This window comes from Limulus polyphemus, unplaced genomic scaffold (assembly GCF_000517525.1).
Source record: "Limulus polyphemus unplaced genomic scaffold, Limulus_polyphemus-2.1.2 Scaffold150, whole genome shotgun sequence".
NCBI lineage: Eukaryota > Metazoa > Arthropoda > Merostomata > Xiphosura > Limulidae > Limulus > Limulus polyphemus.
This window is the reverse complement of record NW_013665760.1, coordinates 480,203-496,708: the sequence shown is the minus strand read 5'-3', so window position 1 is coordinate 496,708 and position 16,506 is coordinate 480,203. Positions and strand designations below refer to the sequence as shown.

The 16,506-nt window shown below is 31.0% G+C and overlaps 1 protein-coding gene across 7 annotated transcripts in view; it reads left to right on the top strand.

Annotated features, from left to right (window-relative positions):
- LOC106475948 (ras-related protein Rab-40C-like) overlaps positions 1-16,506 on the top strand; it is a 28,719-nt gene that overhangs the window by 1,324 nt on the left and 10,889 nt on the right. For all 7 annotated transcript variants that reach the window (XM_013936626.2, XM_013936634.2, XM_022381047.1 and 4 more), the window contains exons 2-3: positions 8,466-8,869; positions 15,314-15,374. In XM_013936626.2, coding sequence (XP_013792080.1) covers positions 8,725-8,869; positions 15,314-15,374 — 206 coding nt within the window. In that variant the 5' untranslated portion in view covers positions 8,466-8,724. The remainder of the gene's footprint in view (positions 1-8,465; positions 8,870-15,313; positions 15,375-16,506) is intronic.

The window sequence follows — 16,506 nt, the reverse complement described above, 5'->3', positions numbered from 1 at the left end:
CATAATCGTAGCATCGTTTAGGTGTAATTTACCTTAACCAAAATAAATCAATTAATTTTTTTCGATGTTTTTGAAAATTATAGTTTTCGAAATATGCGACGTTTCTTTTGCGGTTCAGTATATAATTAGAAGTATTTAAATATCTAGACATACAAGTTTTAACTAGTTTTTGGTGTACCTTCAGTTCTCCTTAAACACTTTTATAGTATTTTTTTCAAATTTAAAAGGGGTGTCAAACATAATCTTCAGGCTTTTTGGAGTTTGAAACATTTTGACACTTATGACGACATCTTAATTGTGGTATTCCAACTGAGTGAACTGCTTAAAATTTACTCTTCATTAGTTTCATTGATTGTGCAAGAATTTGTAGCTTACCCACTCGTGATATTGGATATAAAAAGAATTAAGTGAATTAAGGAGAATTTGATTTTTGTGTTCTTATGAGTTGTCTTATATAAGTGGTAGATGGAAAAAGTTAGAAATACAAACTTAATTGAGTTACTGGAGTTCTCCAAGTTCTAGAAAATTTCTGTTTATCTCGCACTGCTTTCTTTCATCAGTCGTAACTCTCTTCAATTTCTAACTGTCTGGCTAATTCTGTAAAAATCTATTTACTATTTGTATGCCAACTTCTCAAATATTTGGGATAGTAAAGATATCCATTTACTATAATACCTTCATGTTAAAAAAGCTGGAACTTTAGCAAATAAAAAAATATTAATTTAGCAAGTAAACATGTTAAATGAAATATATTAATTCTCAAATTTGAAAACATTGAGTATCAATAAGTGGTCTCTAATAATAGCTTTCATCATCTTGTTTACAATAGTAATCAGATAACCCTAATTTCATGAAACTTCTCTTGATCCTTTCTTTTTTTTTGTACAGAAGGATCACACTAACAATATCCCGGTCTATTAGGAATTTGACCGTGGTCTTGTAACTGTTGTAAAAACATTAAAACTCTTATCATTCTCTTGCTCATCTGTTTCTGAGTTTGGGGAAAATCTTTGTTAATACCCAAAAGCTTTACTTCCAAAAATATTCCCAAGCTTTTCTCAAACCATGTAGTGATCAAATTGGTGAGTTCTTGAAATTTTGAAAAATTGGTAGATCATTCATCAAGTAGGATTAGTGTGAGTCAAAAATTCATCTTCCAGCCAAGGCAAGTTTTCAAATATCCTTATTTTTTTATAGTGATGCTCATTATGTGCTCTTCCCACATCTAATGGCTATTTGAGTTATGAGAAGGTAATTCATTGTGCATGTGCTCGGCACACTAGTTGCATGTTTGGTGTTGTTTATTTGGCACTTGCTATAACGTATGAGGAGTACTATGTATTGTTGATGTACAGTTGTTAAATTGTGTGTTGTGGGGTTGTATTGTATTCTAGAATTGAGGACAAGCTGGCTAGAGGGGGAAGAGATATACTGTACCAAGATGAGTCTTGTATGCTTCCAAGTACTATAATTACTTGTAGGAATTAAGTAGAACAGTGACTTCATGGCAGTTGTATGAGCCAATGAATCAAGGTTTAAGCTGTATGGTCCAATTTTAAAATATCCTGATTTGTTTTAGCAGCTTCAATAGTACTTGTTTTCAAGAAAAGATCTCCCCACCTTCAAACAAATAATAAATTTTGTATGAGAAATTTTTAGAAGTGTCTATTACTAATTTTTTGTTGTTTATTTAAGCTTATAAAAACTTTGAAATCAAAATTGATGTCTTGAACTAAAATTTTTATAACACTTCATAACTTCAACAATATTTTTTCCAATTTGCTGGACTAAATAGCTTGGAATTATACAATTTATTAGTAATTTTCAATAATTGTAAGCTTGGCATTTTTGATTTATTAATAATTTCAATATTTATTCATTTAAGAGTGAACTTTTGATTTGGACTTTAGATTATGAAATATTCTTTTACTAATTTAAATACTAGCAGGATCCAATATTCATTTATGAAGCTTGTTGCTGGGCTTTGGCATCGAGCAACCACTACCACACCCTTTCCCAAATGTCTTTAGATAACAGTTCTAGATAATTTCTGCAATATCCTATCCTGTGTTTTATTTTCATTCACAACTCATAGTCTTTTATTTATTTGTTACATTATCTGACAACCTTCTTATAGCATAACATAATGTTCTGGGACAACATGGGACCTATTGGTCCATCTCAGCTGTTCCATCCCCAAAACTAAATCTATGTAATTAAAAACATATCTTCAAGCTAGCCCTTATAATTCATATACTTATAAAACTTTTTCTTAAACTCACTTACATTTACTGCCCATATAACATCCAAAGGCCAACCACCCTGTTAGAAAAATGGAACTGTCTTAGCTGAAGATGACTCCTACCTTGCCAAAATTTATACTTGTGTCCCCTAGTCCTACTGTTCTCACTGTCAAATATGAAAAAAGATGATGCATCAACACTATCAATTCCCTTTACAATCTTAAACACCTCAATCAGATCCCCATCTCCGTAACTCTTTTTTTTTCAAGAGAAAACAATTTGAGAGATTTCAGCCTCTCCTCGTATGACAACCCCTCCATCCAAGACACCATTCTAATAACCCTTTTCTGAACCCTTTCCAATAATTCAATGTCTTTCCTAAGGTAAGGAGCCCAAAACTGAACACGATATTCTAAATGTGGCCTAACCAGTGACCTACACAATAAAATTATAACGCCTTTAGACTTATTCAGTAGTTCTGTAGATGCAACCTCAAATCCTGTTTGCCCTACCACTAGCAACAGCACACTTCTTGGATGACTTCAGAGACTGATCAACTATTACATCACTTTTAAGGTTATTCCTATCCAAATTATACTTATAATTCATATTATGATAACCCACATGCATGATCTTGCATTTATTATAAATAAACCCATCTGCCATTTATTTGCTTAAGTCATTAAATGATCTAAATCCTTTTGTCAGTCAGCAGCATCCTCTTCACAAAAAGCAACACTCAATACCTTAATATCATCAGAAAATTTAAGTAATTTATTGACCATTCTTTCATTTAGGTCATTGATGTAAATCAAAAAAAGAGCAAAAGTCCTAAGACTGAACCCTGAAGTAACTCACTTGTGATATTAATCCAGTTTGACTGAACTCCATTTGTAACAACCTTCTGCTTTCTTCCATACAGCCACTCTTGTATCCAATTTGCTAACATATCCCCCCACAAGCCTTTTGTGTCAAATGTTTCTGAAAAATCCAGATACACCAATTCTACACCCTTATCCTCATCTACATAAGCAGTAACCTTTTGTCAAAAGATTTGTAAGACAAGATTTTCCCTTATTGAAACCATACTGACTATCCAATACAATTCTAAACTTTGTTAAATGACATTGCAAAGCATCTTTTAATAGACTTTTCAAAACTTTTCCACAACTGATGTAAGACTAATGGGTCTATAATTACTGGAACAATTTTTATCACCTCCCTTGAAAAGAGGAGTTACATTAACTAACTTTCAATCATCTGGTACCTGCGTCCTATTCAAGGACTGACAAAAAATAGTAGTAAGTAGCTCACATATACAATCTTTAACCTCCTTCAAAACCATTGGGGGAATATTATCTGGCCCAGGAGCCTTATCATTTTTTAAACTTCACAATTTTTTATTAACTGGCTCAGAATTAATGCATTTATCTTGTTTGATCATGTTTTCATTTATCAACTGCTCAAGATGTGGAATACTGTTTAAATCTTCATTAGTAAAAACAAAAAAAAATTTAATAACCCAGCCATCTCATAATCATCAGATATTAGCCTTCCTTTATCATCCCTTAAGGGTCCTACCCTCATCCTAACATTTTGTTTACCCTTAATGCATTTAATGCTTTTGCATATTTGCTTTGTAAAAAAAAAGATAAACTATTAAACAGTTAGTGTGAAGGAGAATTGTGCTAATTTCTGATTAAATAATTTGAAAAATCAAAAAGATACTTCCTTTACAATCACTTTGTGTTTTAAAAATTTTGCAGAAAAAAAAAGAAACATTTCTGAACAATTTGTACAAAAATACTTTGGAAATATCTGATGGATAAACAAGAACCACTGGCAAAAGCCTCGATAAGAAGGCAGAAATGTAAAAATCTGATGAGTAGAGGAAACAGCAACAATTATCATGCTCATACTATAGCAAACCTTTTTCTTGCCAAAGAATAAATATGTATACATGTTACTAAGTTACAACAAAGTTGAAATTAATGATATTTTATAACACTGCATAAAGTTTGAAATGAAACATTCATTGAATGTAACTTTGGAGATAAGCAGCATATGTTTGAAATAGGTAGTAGAATCAGTGTTATGTTTAATGTCACCTGTTTGAGGTTTTATCATGTTTTACCTTGATCAAATAGAAAGTAAAGGATTTGTAATCAGTATACTAGTAAAATAACTTAAAAATACAATACTCATTTTTTACTTTTCTCAACATCTTCAATACAAGGAAATGCAAGCTTTTGGGGCTCCACTCCCATGATGACATTGCCAGCACCCATTCTGAAATCCTAGATTAAGCCCTGAGTAGTAACATTTTTCAAGCATTACTTACATTTTTCCCATTTAAATGAGCGACACAATCTTTATCATATTTGCATTTTCAGAAACAAACTGAACACAGTTCATATTCTGCAATTGGTTACAATTATATGTGTAGTGTTATTTACATTACTACTTGTACGCTCTTGCACAATATTTCTTTATGTATGTTCCACAATGTAAAACTAGACCTTGCTACTTTAAGGCACTAACAAATGGTTGCTAGTTATGTCTTTCCTATTAGCAAATTCAGATTGTGTCCAGCAGTAATATTCTCCCTGAAATTAGCTGATACTATCAAAGTTACTTGATGTATTAAACATTGATAAATATGTACATATCCTTCTTATATGTATAAATCATCTGTTTTATGTTTTCTAATGTCATTGAATATCTAAACTAATAGGCCTGACATGGGCAGGTGGTTAGGGTACTTGACTCACAATCTTAGGGTTGCTGGTTTGAATCCCAGTCCACCAAAAATGCTCACCCTTTCAGCTGTGGAGATGTTATAATGTGATGGTCAATCCCACTATTCGTTGGTTAAAGAGTAGCCAAAGAGTTGGCGGTGGGTGTTGATGACTAGCTGCCTTCCCTCTAGTCTTTCACTGATAAATTAGGGACGGCTAGCGCAGATAGCCCTCGTGTAGCTTTACGCAAAATTAAATCCAAACAATCAATCAATCAAAACTAATTTTAATTACCTGTAACAATGTGTTTTTTGAACTATTTCATAAAAGGTAAATGATGCTTGATTTAGGTGGAAACTGGTGTATGTATGCCATGAACACACACATTATCACGTGTTGACAAAGTCTGCAGATGACCACCCTATACTAAAAAATATTTTGTTGTTAAATATGAGAAGCTGGTGAAATGTTGAAAGTTAATAAGCCTATCATTTGTGTTAATCATTGCCAAAGTAAGAGGAATGTAGAGAAAAAAATCTATTCACATGGTTTCTATTTCAAGAAAGCAAATTTTGAAGGGATGCGACACGAATTATCTGTTGTGAATTGGGCAGCTGAGTTATTTGGAGACACTGATCAGATGTTTAAAATTTTTAAAGATAAGTTTTAAATATTCAAGGTAAATATATTCCTTATAGAAAGAAATGGGTAGCTGCAAGTTAAAAACCAAGTCGGCTTACAAAGAGTTTAAGAAATAAGATTAAAGAAAAGCATCAGAAATTTAAATTGACTGGTATGATGGGAGATTTAGCAGATTATAGAAGATCAAGAAAGTTGGTGAAACAGGAAATTAGGATATCAAAAAGGATATATGAGAAAAGGTTGGCAAAAAATGTAAAAATTAACAGTAAGGATTTTTTTAAATACATTAAAGGTAAACAAAATATTAGGATGGGTAGGACCTTTGAGAAGTGATAAAGGAAAGCTAGTATCTGATGATTATGAGGTGGCTGGGTTAATTTTTTTTTTCAGTTTTTACTAACAAAGATTTAAAAAGTATTCCACATCGTGATCCAGTTGATAGGTAGAAACAAGGTGACTGCATTAATTTGAGCTTGTTAAGAAAAAATTGGAAAGTTTAAAGAACGATATAGCTCCTGGGTTAGATAATATTTCCCCAAGAGTTTTGAAGGAGGATAAGGATTGGATATGTCAGCCACTTGCTACTTTTTTTTTGTAAGTCCTTGAATAGTGGGCAGGTACCAGAGGACTGGAAGTTAGCTAATGTGACTCCCCTTTTCAAGGGAGGTGATAAAAATTGTCCCAGTAATTATAGACCCATTATTCTTGCATCAGTTGTGGGAAACGTTTTGGAAAGTTTAATAAAAGATGCTTTGCAAAGCCATTTAACAAAGTTTATAATTTTATTGGATGGTCAATATGGTTTTAATAAGGGAAAATCTTGCCTTACAAATCTTTTGACAAAAGGTTACTGCTTATGTAGATGAAGATAAGGGTGTAGAATTGGTGTATCTGGATTTTTCAGAAACATTTGACACAAAAGGCTTGTAAAAAAAAAACATTATCTATACAGGTGTGGGGGGATAAGTTAGCAAATTGGATAGAAGAGTGGCTGTATGGAAGAAAGCAGAAGGTTGTTACAAATGGAGTTCAGTCTTAGGACCTTTGCTCTCTTTTTGATTTACATCAATGACCTAGATGAAAGAATGATCAATAAATTACTAAAGGGCTGACTTTAAGATTTTTTTACTTTTTTAAATAAAAGTTTTAGTTTAGTTTAGAAGAAGGGACTGCTAAGATGGAACAATAGGTCCCATATTGTCCCAAAACATTGTTATTACTACTTCCAATGACTAACCACTTGAGCACGGTATTTCTAAATACGTTGCTTGTAAAACTGCACCACTACTGGTCCACATGCTGATTGTCTTAGCAACCAATCATACAAATTGAATTTGCAGTCTGGCTATCCCCATTTCCTGATACTTAACCTAGGTATGCCATGAAGCCCAAATATGGATAAAAAACTGCCTGTCACTGGCAAGTGTTGCAGTATAAATGACTGAAATGCACATATCATGGGTATATTGATGATCAACAATAAGAATCTGTGAACCTTCCTTCTGAAATGTGTACTGGTCAATTTTTCTTCTAGTAACTTCCAAGTTTTGCTAGCAAAACTGCAACACTAACCAGAAATTTGGGAGTTTGCTAGGAGTAACTTTGTGCCCTGAATGTAAAAATATATTCTTAAATGTCTTTTCCTCGAATAGAATTTCTGGTATGCCGATTAAAATGATAATTCCCACTATCTCCAACTTTTTTAGTCTCACAAGATAGAAACTTAGCAGGATAAGTATTATGTTTATGTATTTTTATATATCAATCTCAGTAAATTGATTCCAAGATTCTTAACATATGGACAGCAAGGGTCTGTTTGTCCTATCAAAGTTGTCCTTGCATATCTGCCATTGAGGAATGTAAGAATCTAAACCCACTATTTATTTTTCTGGAAACCATGAAATTCACATTTACTTAAACTCCTGTAAAGTGCTGGCCTCCACAACCTAACAGCAACTCCTTCTGTAAGTCAGTCACCCTGTTAGAAAAATAACTCTTAATTGGAACTTAGCTTGTCTTCTCATTCAGTTATTTTCAGAATATAACAAGTAACTCAGAGACCTTTATCTTATTGATTCCAAGGTAATCTTGCAAACTTCATTAAGTCACCTTTTACCCTTCTTTTCTCAAGGGAAAATATATTAAAATATTTTATCTTATTTGTTGAAAGTTAACACATTCCTAACATCATCCTATTAGCCCCCCTTTTTCATTTTTCTGTCAGACACCTCTATCCAAACACATTGTGGTATCTTTCTTTTTACAAAAAAAAAGCATTCAGCTGCTATCTCAAAACAAAATACCTTCCTATTTTTATGGAAATTTTAAATCTTTCTGAAACAACAACTTCATAATTTTTATTTAACTGGCAATGCTTAATACTGAAAGATACCAAATTGTCTAATCTTACCAATTTGTTACAAAGACTTCTACTTTTAGCATGAAAGAAGATCTGCTGTTTTTTTATATTTATGTATTTTGAAGGTGAAAACAAATTCTCCATGAGTCAACCACATTGTAGCTTAATGCCCTAATTACTACATCTAGCTAAAGCTTAAATAGTCTTTATGAGATTAAAGTGCTTCTGCCAACATCGTATCTCAATCTAATTACATAACACTTGTCATATGGCAAATATATTGCCCTTTAAACCTATCTAACATTGCTCAAAGTTTTCTACCTATATTTGTCATGAAGTTACCCTTGGACAACCAAAATATTTATGAACAAGGTAATGTGAAAAGATTAAACTTAAAATTGTTGATATTAATGTCTTGTTTCTTTTCATTTGTCTTCCCAGGTATCATACACTTTTAAATATTTACATGTTTGTTATCTTTAGATGAACAGTATGCGAAGTGATGTGGAGACTGAAATTGGTTTGCTGTTACTGGAAAACATTTGGCACACAGTTTCATTTTTTTCTGTGTTCAGAGAATAGTTTTGTTGACCAGTGACGAAAACCTTTGAGAAAATTTTTGCTAGAACTGGTCTGTTCAACAAAAGACCTGTTTTTATTGGTGCATATGTAATTAAAGAGTGCAAAGTTGAAAGTAAAATTGTACCCTGAGGGGGAGTGAAGAACTGTGGATTGAACTGCCATGCCTGCAGGGGTAAATGCAAACCAAAAATCCTATGACTACTTACTGAAGTTTTTATTGGTTGGAGACAGTGATGTTGGGAAGCAAGAGATCTTGAGTGGTCTGGAAGATGGATCTCTAGACTCTCCATTTGCTGGCGCATCAGGTAAAAGGATATTAACAAAAACTATTTTAATTTCTTCCATTTTGTATTTGTTCAATGTCATAAGAAAAATGTTTTGCATGACATGTTATATAATTCTGTGTGAAGCTTCAAAAGTTTTGATGTAATGCATACATTAAGGAGGGATCAGACAAAAACTGTACAAGAAAAAAGTAATTTTTGCATTGAAATATATCCAAAAGGCATTGAAATAGAATTAAATGTATGTCTAGAAATACTTCATTTGATTGTAATTGGCATTGAATTGTTGTTAATTCTTTTTTAGAAATGCAACTGCACTGTTGCTAAGTCCTATATTCTTAGAAAGCTTACTGTTGCTGTTGAACCTGATAAAACCTAGTATATCAAGCCCAAAAAGACTTATGTTCTATTAATTTCAACAATCACAATTTAAACTAATGGGTGTTAAAATGCTAGCAGGAACTTTTACAAAATTTCACACACTAAAAATGAAGAATACTTCAATTAAATTTTCAAACACAAAGTTTAAATAAGGAACTACTCTTTACTGAAGAATCCTATGACTTCTGCGATACAAGGCCACTATATAAAATGTTTACTGTAAAGTTTGGACTAATACAGATTAAAGTTGAAACCCTGTCACCTTTATGTCCATGTCTGCTTTATACTTGTTTCAATATAAAATCAATGTTCTGAGGAAAGTTCTGGTTATCAAGATTGAGCATTTTATATAATCTTGTGTTTCAAGGTAAACCTTTCCAGTTTTTAATGTGAATATTTTTTATATATAAATATCGTGCATGAACTGGGATAGTTTTTACCATAACTGGTATTTTAAACTGCCTGTTATCAGTATCTAAGATTTTCCACCTTTCAAAACCTGATGGTGTTAGTGCTGTAACATTCTGATATTGAAGTGTTTGTCAACTCAGGTATGAAATATGCTTTTTATCAGTTTTGCAAGTTGCTTTTGAATTGCACTTAAGTATCACTGTGAAAAATTGCCTATTCTCCTTTTCTTTTGAAAACATATTCAGTTATTATAGTCCCACGGTGGTGCATCGGTAAGACTTTTGGAATTACAATGCTAAAATCAGAGGTTCGATTCCCCTCGATGGACACAGCAGATAGCCCAATGTGGCTTTACTATAAGAAAATACAGTTAATGACATGATGTGTTCCTTTAACCATTTCTGATTCATTGAACACCTTTCTGGTGTCAAGTGCATACTTGCTTATCATATTTCAAAATATAAGTAAAACTAATAAGTCTATTTCAACAATATTTCTACTCAAAAATATTTTATAATTAATATTTTGTAATTCAGAAAAAAAACTTGCATTACTTCACAGCACTAAATAGCCTCACTTGTAAATAATGCTGTTATAAACTTTTTCTCTCCATTCCAAAGCATAGTTTTATATTTGCTAAGAAACTATCACCTCTTGAGAACTTAAAAGTTGTAATTTATTGAATATAAAGTACATGCATTAGATATCAATTGATTTTGAGAAAGAGTATTGTTAATAAAAAATGTCATCTATCTTTTGCATTTTTAAAGGTTAAGCCCTGCATCAGTAATAAATCATTGTCAGTTTCTATATTTTTTATAGTTTATAACTAGAATTGGTGATTGCTGAAATTGACAAAAAAGTATCAAATAAATATTAATGAATATCAATCACATTCATACTAGTTGGATGTATAAACTGGAATTTACTGATCAATATAAAATAATTAAATTCTAAAAGATATTTTAGTTTAATGTTTTTTACAAAGCAGTGTCACACATCAAAAGTTTCAAAATTTCACAAGATAAAAAAATTATAATCTAAATCAAATTATGTGGATTTCTTAATGTAATTTGGTTAAGTTTTTCCACTGAGAAAATTAAGGAATATCAATGACACCCCTCCTTGTGAGGAAACCATTAATAGCTAAGTTTGGCAAGTCCCATTATTGGCTTCATTTAATGGATTCGTATTATTTATGCCCATTGCCTCATTACTGTCTTTAATTTCAAAAGAAAAAAATTAATAATGAAATATATGTGCAATGTGGTCAGTCACATTTTGTATTTAATTAGAATTTAGTTATTTTCAAATTAGTATTTAAAGCATAGAAACTACTTATCAAAATATTTAAGTTATACTTTGTAAAGCAAATAAAAGTTAAAAATGCTTCAGAATAATGCAACGTAGGTTGTTACTACACTGTTTTTTTTTTGCACTCAATTAAATATAAAAGTTTAATTTTTTATGCAGGTCAGGTCAGTGATCAGATGTTTTTTTTTATAAGATGGTAGCATTTATCGCACTGTCATTTCTAGTTCATATTGATTGAAAGTATATGTTTGAGGTTTTACTGATCAACAATGAAAATGTTGGTATTATCTAGTGTATTGAATAATAACATAACCTATGGATAACAAGGGACCATTAGGTTCTTCAAGGCTGTTCTTGCTCATCTACCCTTCAGAAAAGTGACAATTTAAAACCTACCCTCTACATTTTAGGAAATCATCAACTCCTCTCTTAAACTCCCGTTTATAGTACTGGTCTCCACTACTGCTGAAAGCAACTTTTTCCACAAGTCACTCTGTTAGAAGAATAAAACTGTCCTAACTGGAACCTAACCTATCTTTTCCAAAATTTAAATGTGTTCTCTTGTCCTATTATCTTCTGAATATAGCACAAAAAATCAAAGATCCCTTTACTACATCAGCTCTACACATTCATTATTCAGATTTGTGCAATGGTTCATTGCAAAGACAATTTTCTTCAATATTTCAAGAAATACTAAAATAAGTTCATCAAACACATTCCTAAGACAAATATGAACTTACCTGAGTTGGCTACATTTTCACAACTAAACGAAAGATCTGAAACACTTGAACCTCTATTAAATATTACACTGTCTGATATGCAACTTTTGCATAAAAGGCATCTTGGAATAATATTTGGAAACAACTTGTACCAGTGCTTCACTACCCGACATGTGTAGTGAACATCACAAGATCTACATGACATGATGTATGGAAATGAAGAACGAAGTTGGTCGTAAATTGGGCAAAACCATTTATGTTTTGTGACAAATGATATGATGATGTTTGAAGAAGATATTATAGAAGTAAAATGGGAATTAGACAACCTATAATGTAATGGAACCAATTGGAAGTATTGCTGTCTTTGTGTTATAACAGCATACTTTTGTAATTTTGCACACTAATATTGTATAAGGTGTTGTGTGTTTTGTGCTGCTTATTAATAATACAACAATGTCCCTCTTTCCACAACCTTAAAATTATCAAAGAATGCTGTATTATAACATAAAGAGAATGAAATGCTTCTTGTTGATTCTCTATTACCTTAGGTTATGCCTAACTCCCATTTTACTTTTATAATAACTTCTTCAAGTTTCATCATCACGTGTTATAAAACAGAAACGGTTTTCTGTGTTCCCAGTTTATGACCAACTTTGTACTTCATTTCCATAAGTCATTTTGTGACATTGTTTGCACATGTACAGTAGTGCAGTATTAGTACAGATTGTTTTCAAATGTTATTTCAAGATATGCAAGTCTCATATTAGATAATGTAATATTTTATACTGGGTTTCAAGTGTTTCAGACCTCTTGTTTGGTCATGAAAATACAGCCAACTCAGATATGTAGTTTTATATTTGTGTTAGGTATGTGTTTTTTTAATTCATTTTAATGTTTCTTGAAATATTGAAGGAAATTGTATTTGCAATGGGCTATTGCACATCTATGTAGGGCTGATATACTTATGAGCTCTATTAGTAAGTTATTGATCTGGCAGATAATTTTGTAAACTTTGTTAAGATCACCTATTACCCTTCTTTTCTGAAGGAATGAATTAAGTGATCTCATTCCATACCTGTAAACTTATCTTTCCATCCCTGGAATCATTTTAATAGCATTCCTTTAAACTCTTTTCAGTACTCAATAATCTTTCTTAGATAAACAGACAAAACTGTAAACAGTATTCCAAGTGAGACCTAACTAGTGATTTCTAAAAAGAGAGAGAGAATTACCTCTTCTGACTTCTTATTAACATGTCTGTAAATATGTGCTAAAATTCTATTAGTTTTACTGTAATAAACAACTCACTCACTGCTTCTATGACTTGAGTTACTTATCCACCCTGGTGCCAAGATCCTTGTCTTCAGTCACACTGTTCAGTTAGTTCTCACATTAAATGTATAATTATTGTTACTCCACATTATATATGTGAAACTTGTGCTTGAATCCAAGTTGATGTTAAGAAGAGAACTGATTTAGGTCTAGTGTATTAGAATACCATATTTGCCCAGATATAATGTACTCTTTTTCTCTTTTTTTTTCCTTCAAATACCTCCCAGAAAATTGATTGTGCATTATATTCGCATGTGTTCAATTTTGTTAGGTGTTTTACTAAAGCTACCACCAAAAATTATTAAAGCATCATTAAAGTTTTCAAAAAATGTTGCATATCCAATGCAATGGATGGAACGGATGATGACATGTAGTGGGAGTTAGAAGAGGATGAAACAAAGGTTCAGGGAAGCAAATCCAATGGTAGCAACAATTCTAGTGATGATGAAGATTTATGTGAAGATAAATTATTAGCTTAGTGTATTATCACATAAAAAAAATTTCAGTGAAAGATTTCCAAAAATGTTTAATACATTGATAGTTGTTTGCTATATTTAGAAACTATTCATTACATTTTGTACAACTGATATGTAAGAAAAAACTTTTTTTTTTTCAATTTAACATTTCATAATTGGATGCACAAATTTGTGCAAATACGGTATTACTGAGTTAGGTCTCATAATTGGATTATTTGTAATGGACATACTGGGTGCTTTCTTTACAAATGTTTAGGTTCGTGAGGGAAAATATTTTTCTTGTGATATTTAATGATAGCTTTTTGTGATTGCTATTCATTATAATTACTTATTACTTTAATATTTTGTAAATTTCTGTTATGCTTAGATTTTGATAAATATATGTGCATAAAATTCATTTTGGTATTTTTATTCTTTTATTGCCATAATTAAATTTTTTATTAACAGTAACCATAGTTGTTTTTTCTTTATTCTAGTATTAGTTTAATGAGAAAAGTTCATTGGTACTAAAGCTGTAAAAAATGCTTGTAAATTTTGTTGTTTTTATACTGCTTTGATATATGTATCATGTGATATAAAATATGCAACATTTTGCCATTGTTCATAACAAGAAGCAAATTTTGTATATTACTGTATTAGTCTTTATTCATTGTATGTAACATTTTGTTATATTCTAAAGATTTTACTTATTAAGGCTTTGTAAGCTAATAGAAATTTAGTACATTTGTAATGTAAACAGTATAACACTAAACATGCAAATTTACTAGCTTTACATTCGTATGTTTATTTCTTACATGTTTAAAGTTAAATGTTAGCAAAATATTGTACTCCAGCATAACTATTCTTATCTAAAAAGACAAATTTCTCTTTTGAGGTGTAAACTACATGTTAGAGGTAGAATCCTAAGTGTGGCTTAAAGTAACATCAGCTAATGATATTGAAAACTTGGGTATCTTTTAAGTTATTTAATTTTCAAACATTTACATCATACTTTTTTTGTCACTGTCGTCTTTGCAGTCAAAACCTTCTGCAGGTGAACAATACATAAAGTTTGTAATTCATTGGAAATATTTAATATTTTCACTAAATAACAATGTAAGTACAAGATAGAACATGTATAATAATTAAAAACATTATAAAAGAAACTAGAATTTTGTACAATTTTGTTTGAGTATATTTAGAAGAAACACCAAATTTATAACTTGTAAATCATTAAAATATTGCCTTTGTCACACGATGTTTGTGAAATATATGAAAATAAAATAGCATAATAAATATCCCAAATCATACTGAGAAACAGCTAAAATGATAAACTAATGTTTAAGACAATTTTGTAATATTTATAGTGTAGCTCCCTTTTTTTTCCTCCAAGTTTCATTTCACATTAAGATTAGCAGATTACTTCTGCTTGTCAGAATTTCTTTTAATGTGTAATTCAATTATTCATAAGTTTGAAAATTTTGATTTATATCCTGGTTAATTATGGCAACAGCTTCCATTTTTTTGTTGTTATTGTTGAACTTCAAATATATGTTCCTGTTGGGGATTTTGCTATTTAGCTTGTTGGTTTTGTGATTAATGGCTCTTGTATAAAATGTTACAGAAGTTATTTCAACGTTACAGTTTTTAATGTTAATTCATTAAGTACTGTTACACATGAATGAACACTAAACACAAAAACATTACAACCAGTGCATAGTATAATGAAGTCTCCAACTCTAAGCCATTGTAACAAAATCTATCAGGGCAGTCATTGTAGTGAAATATTTTATAAAGAAAGTTGTATTGGTTTGTGGAAAAAAGACACTCATTAACAGGAACATTTTTTCCAGATGTAGCTTATAAAACAACAACAATTCTTTTAGATGGAAAACGCATCAAACTACAGTTATGGTAAGTTTATTCAAATTATTGTAAATTTGTTTTGCCTACTGTAACAAATATTTTTTTGTTTTAACAAACTACAACTATGAAAATGTAATTAGAACAAACTGTGGCAATAAAATACTTCATTTATGACAGGAAAATATTCTTCATGGATTTTGAATAAAGAAGCCTTCCTGAAAATTTGTTGTAGTTGGGTAATGTTTCAGCTTTTTTCTGATGAAATGCACATTTCTGAATAGTTTATTGCTGTAATTCTTCAGTGTCACTTAGCAGTATGATAGTTGTCTAGTATTAACTTATTACAGTGCCTAAGCAGTTACTCAAGATTATTTACATTTTAGTTTCAACTACATGTACATCAGTAAAAAAAATAACATTCCTGTGTATTTATTGTATGTTATTAGTTAATTATGTATAGTATAGTATCTAATATCTTTCATTTAATTTGTATATAGCATTTTGTGGTTTACATGTACAGTGTTATATTGCAAACAAATCTTTGATCCTTACGATACTACATGTACACTGCAAAAACCAATTAAAGGGTAATTGGGATATTTTTTGTTTAAGGTATGACAAGACATGTCCATCCTCTCAGTTCATTTTTATACAAATCATACATTTGATGATGTATCGTGTTCTGAAATGCAAATAATTGGTCATTCGGCTAACACTTATAAATGAAAATTTGGTGGACATTGCTTTATATCTTCATCTCAGTGTGGAGTATGGTCACCACATATAGCAAATATTTCCTGGAACCAATGTTGTATGCTTAAAATCAATGTTGATAAGGTCCTAAGGTACCCTTGACTACTCTTTCACTACAGACTTGGTTCCAGGGACCAATCTTGTAACTTTAATATAGCTTAATATAGTAAGTGTATCTTCACAAAATTTATTAAGTTTTAAGATTTTTTTAAGTAATGGCCATAGAAAGACCTGTGTTAGTAGGGTTAAAGAGTTTTTTTCAGGGTATCTTTAGCAGCTGGAGTCATTTAATTAGATTTGAAATATCTCCCAATAGTATTCCATACATTCTCATTGGATTAAAGACCAGAGATTGAACCTTTCATTTGGTCAAGCCACTTCCTCTGTTCTTCAAATAGTGTGTGTACCAGTTTAACACAAAGTGTGA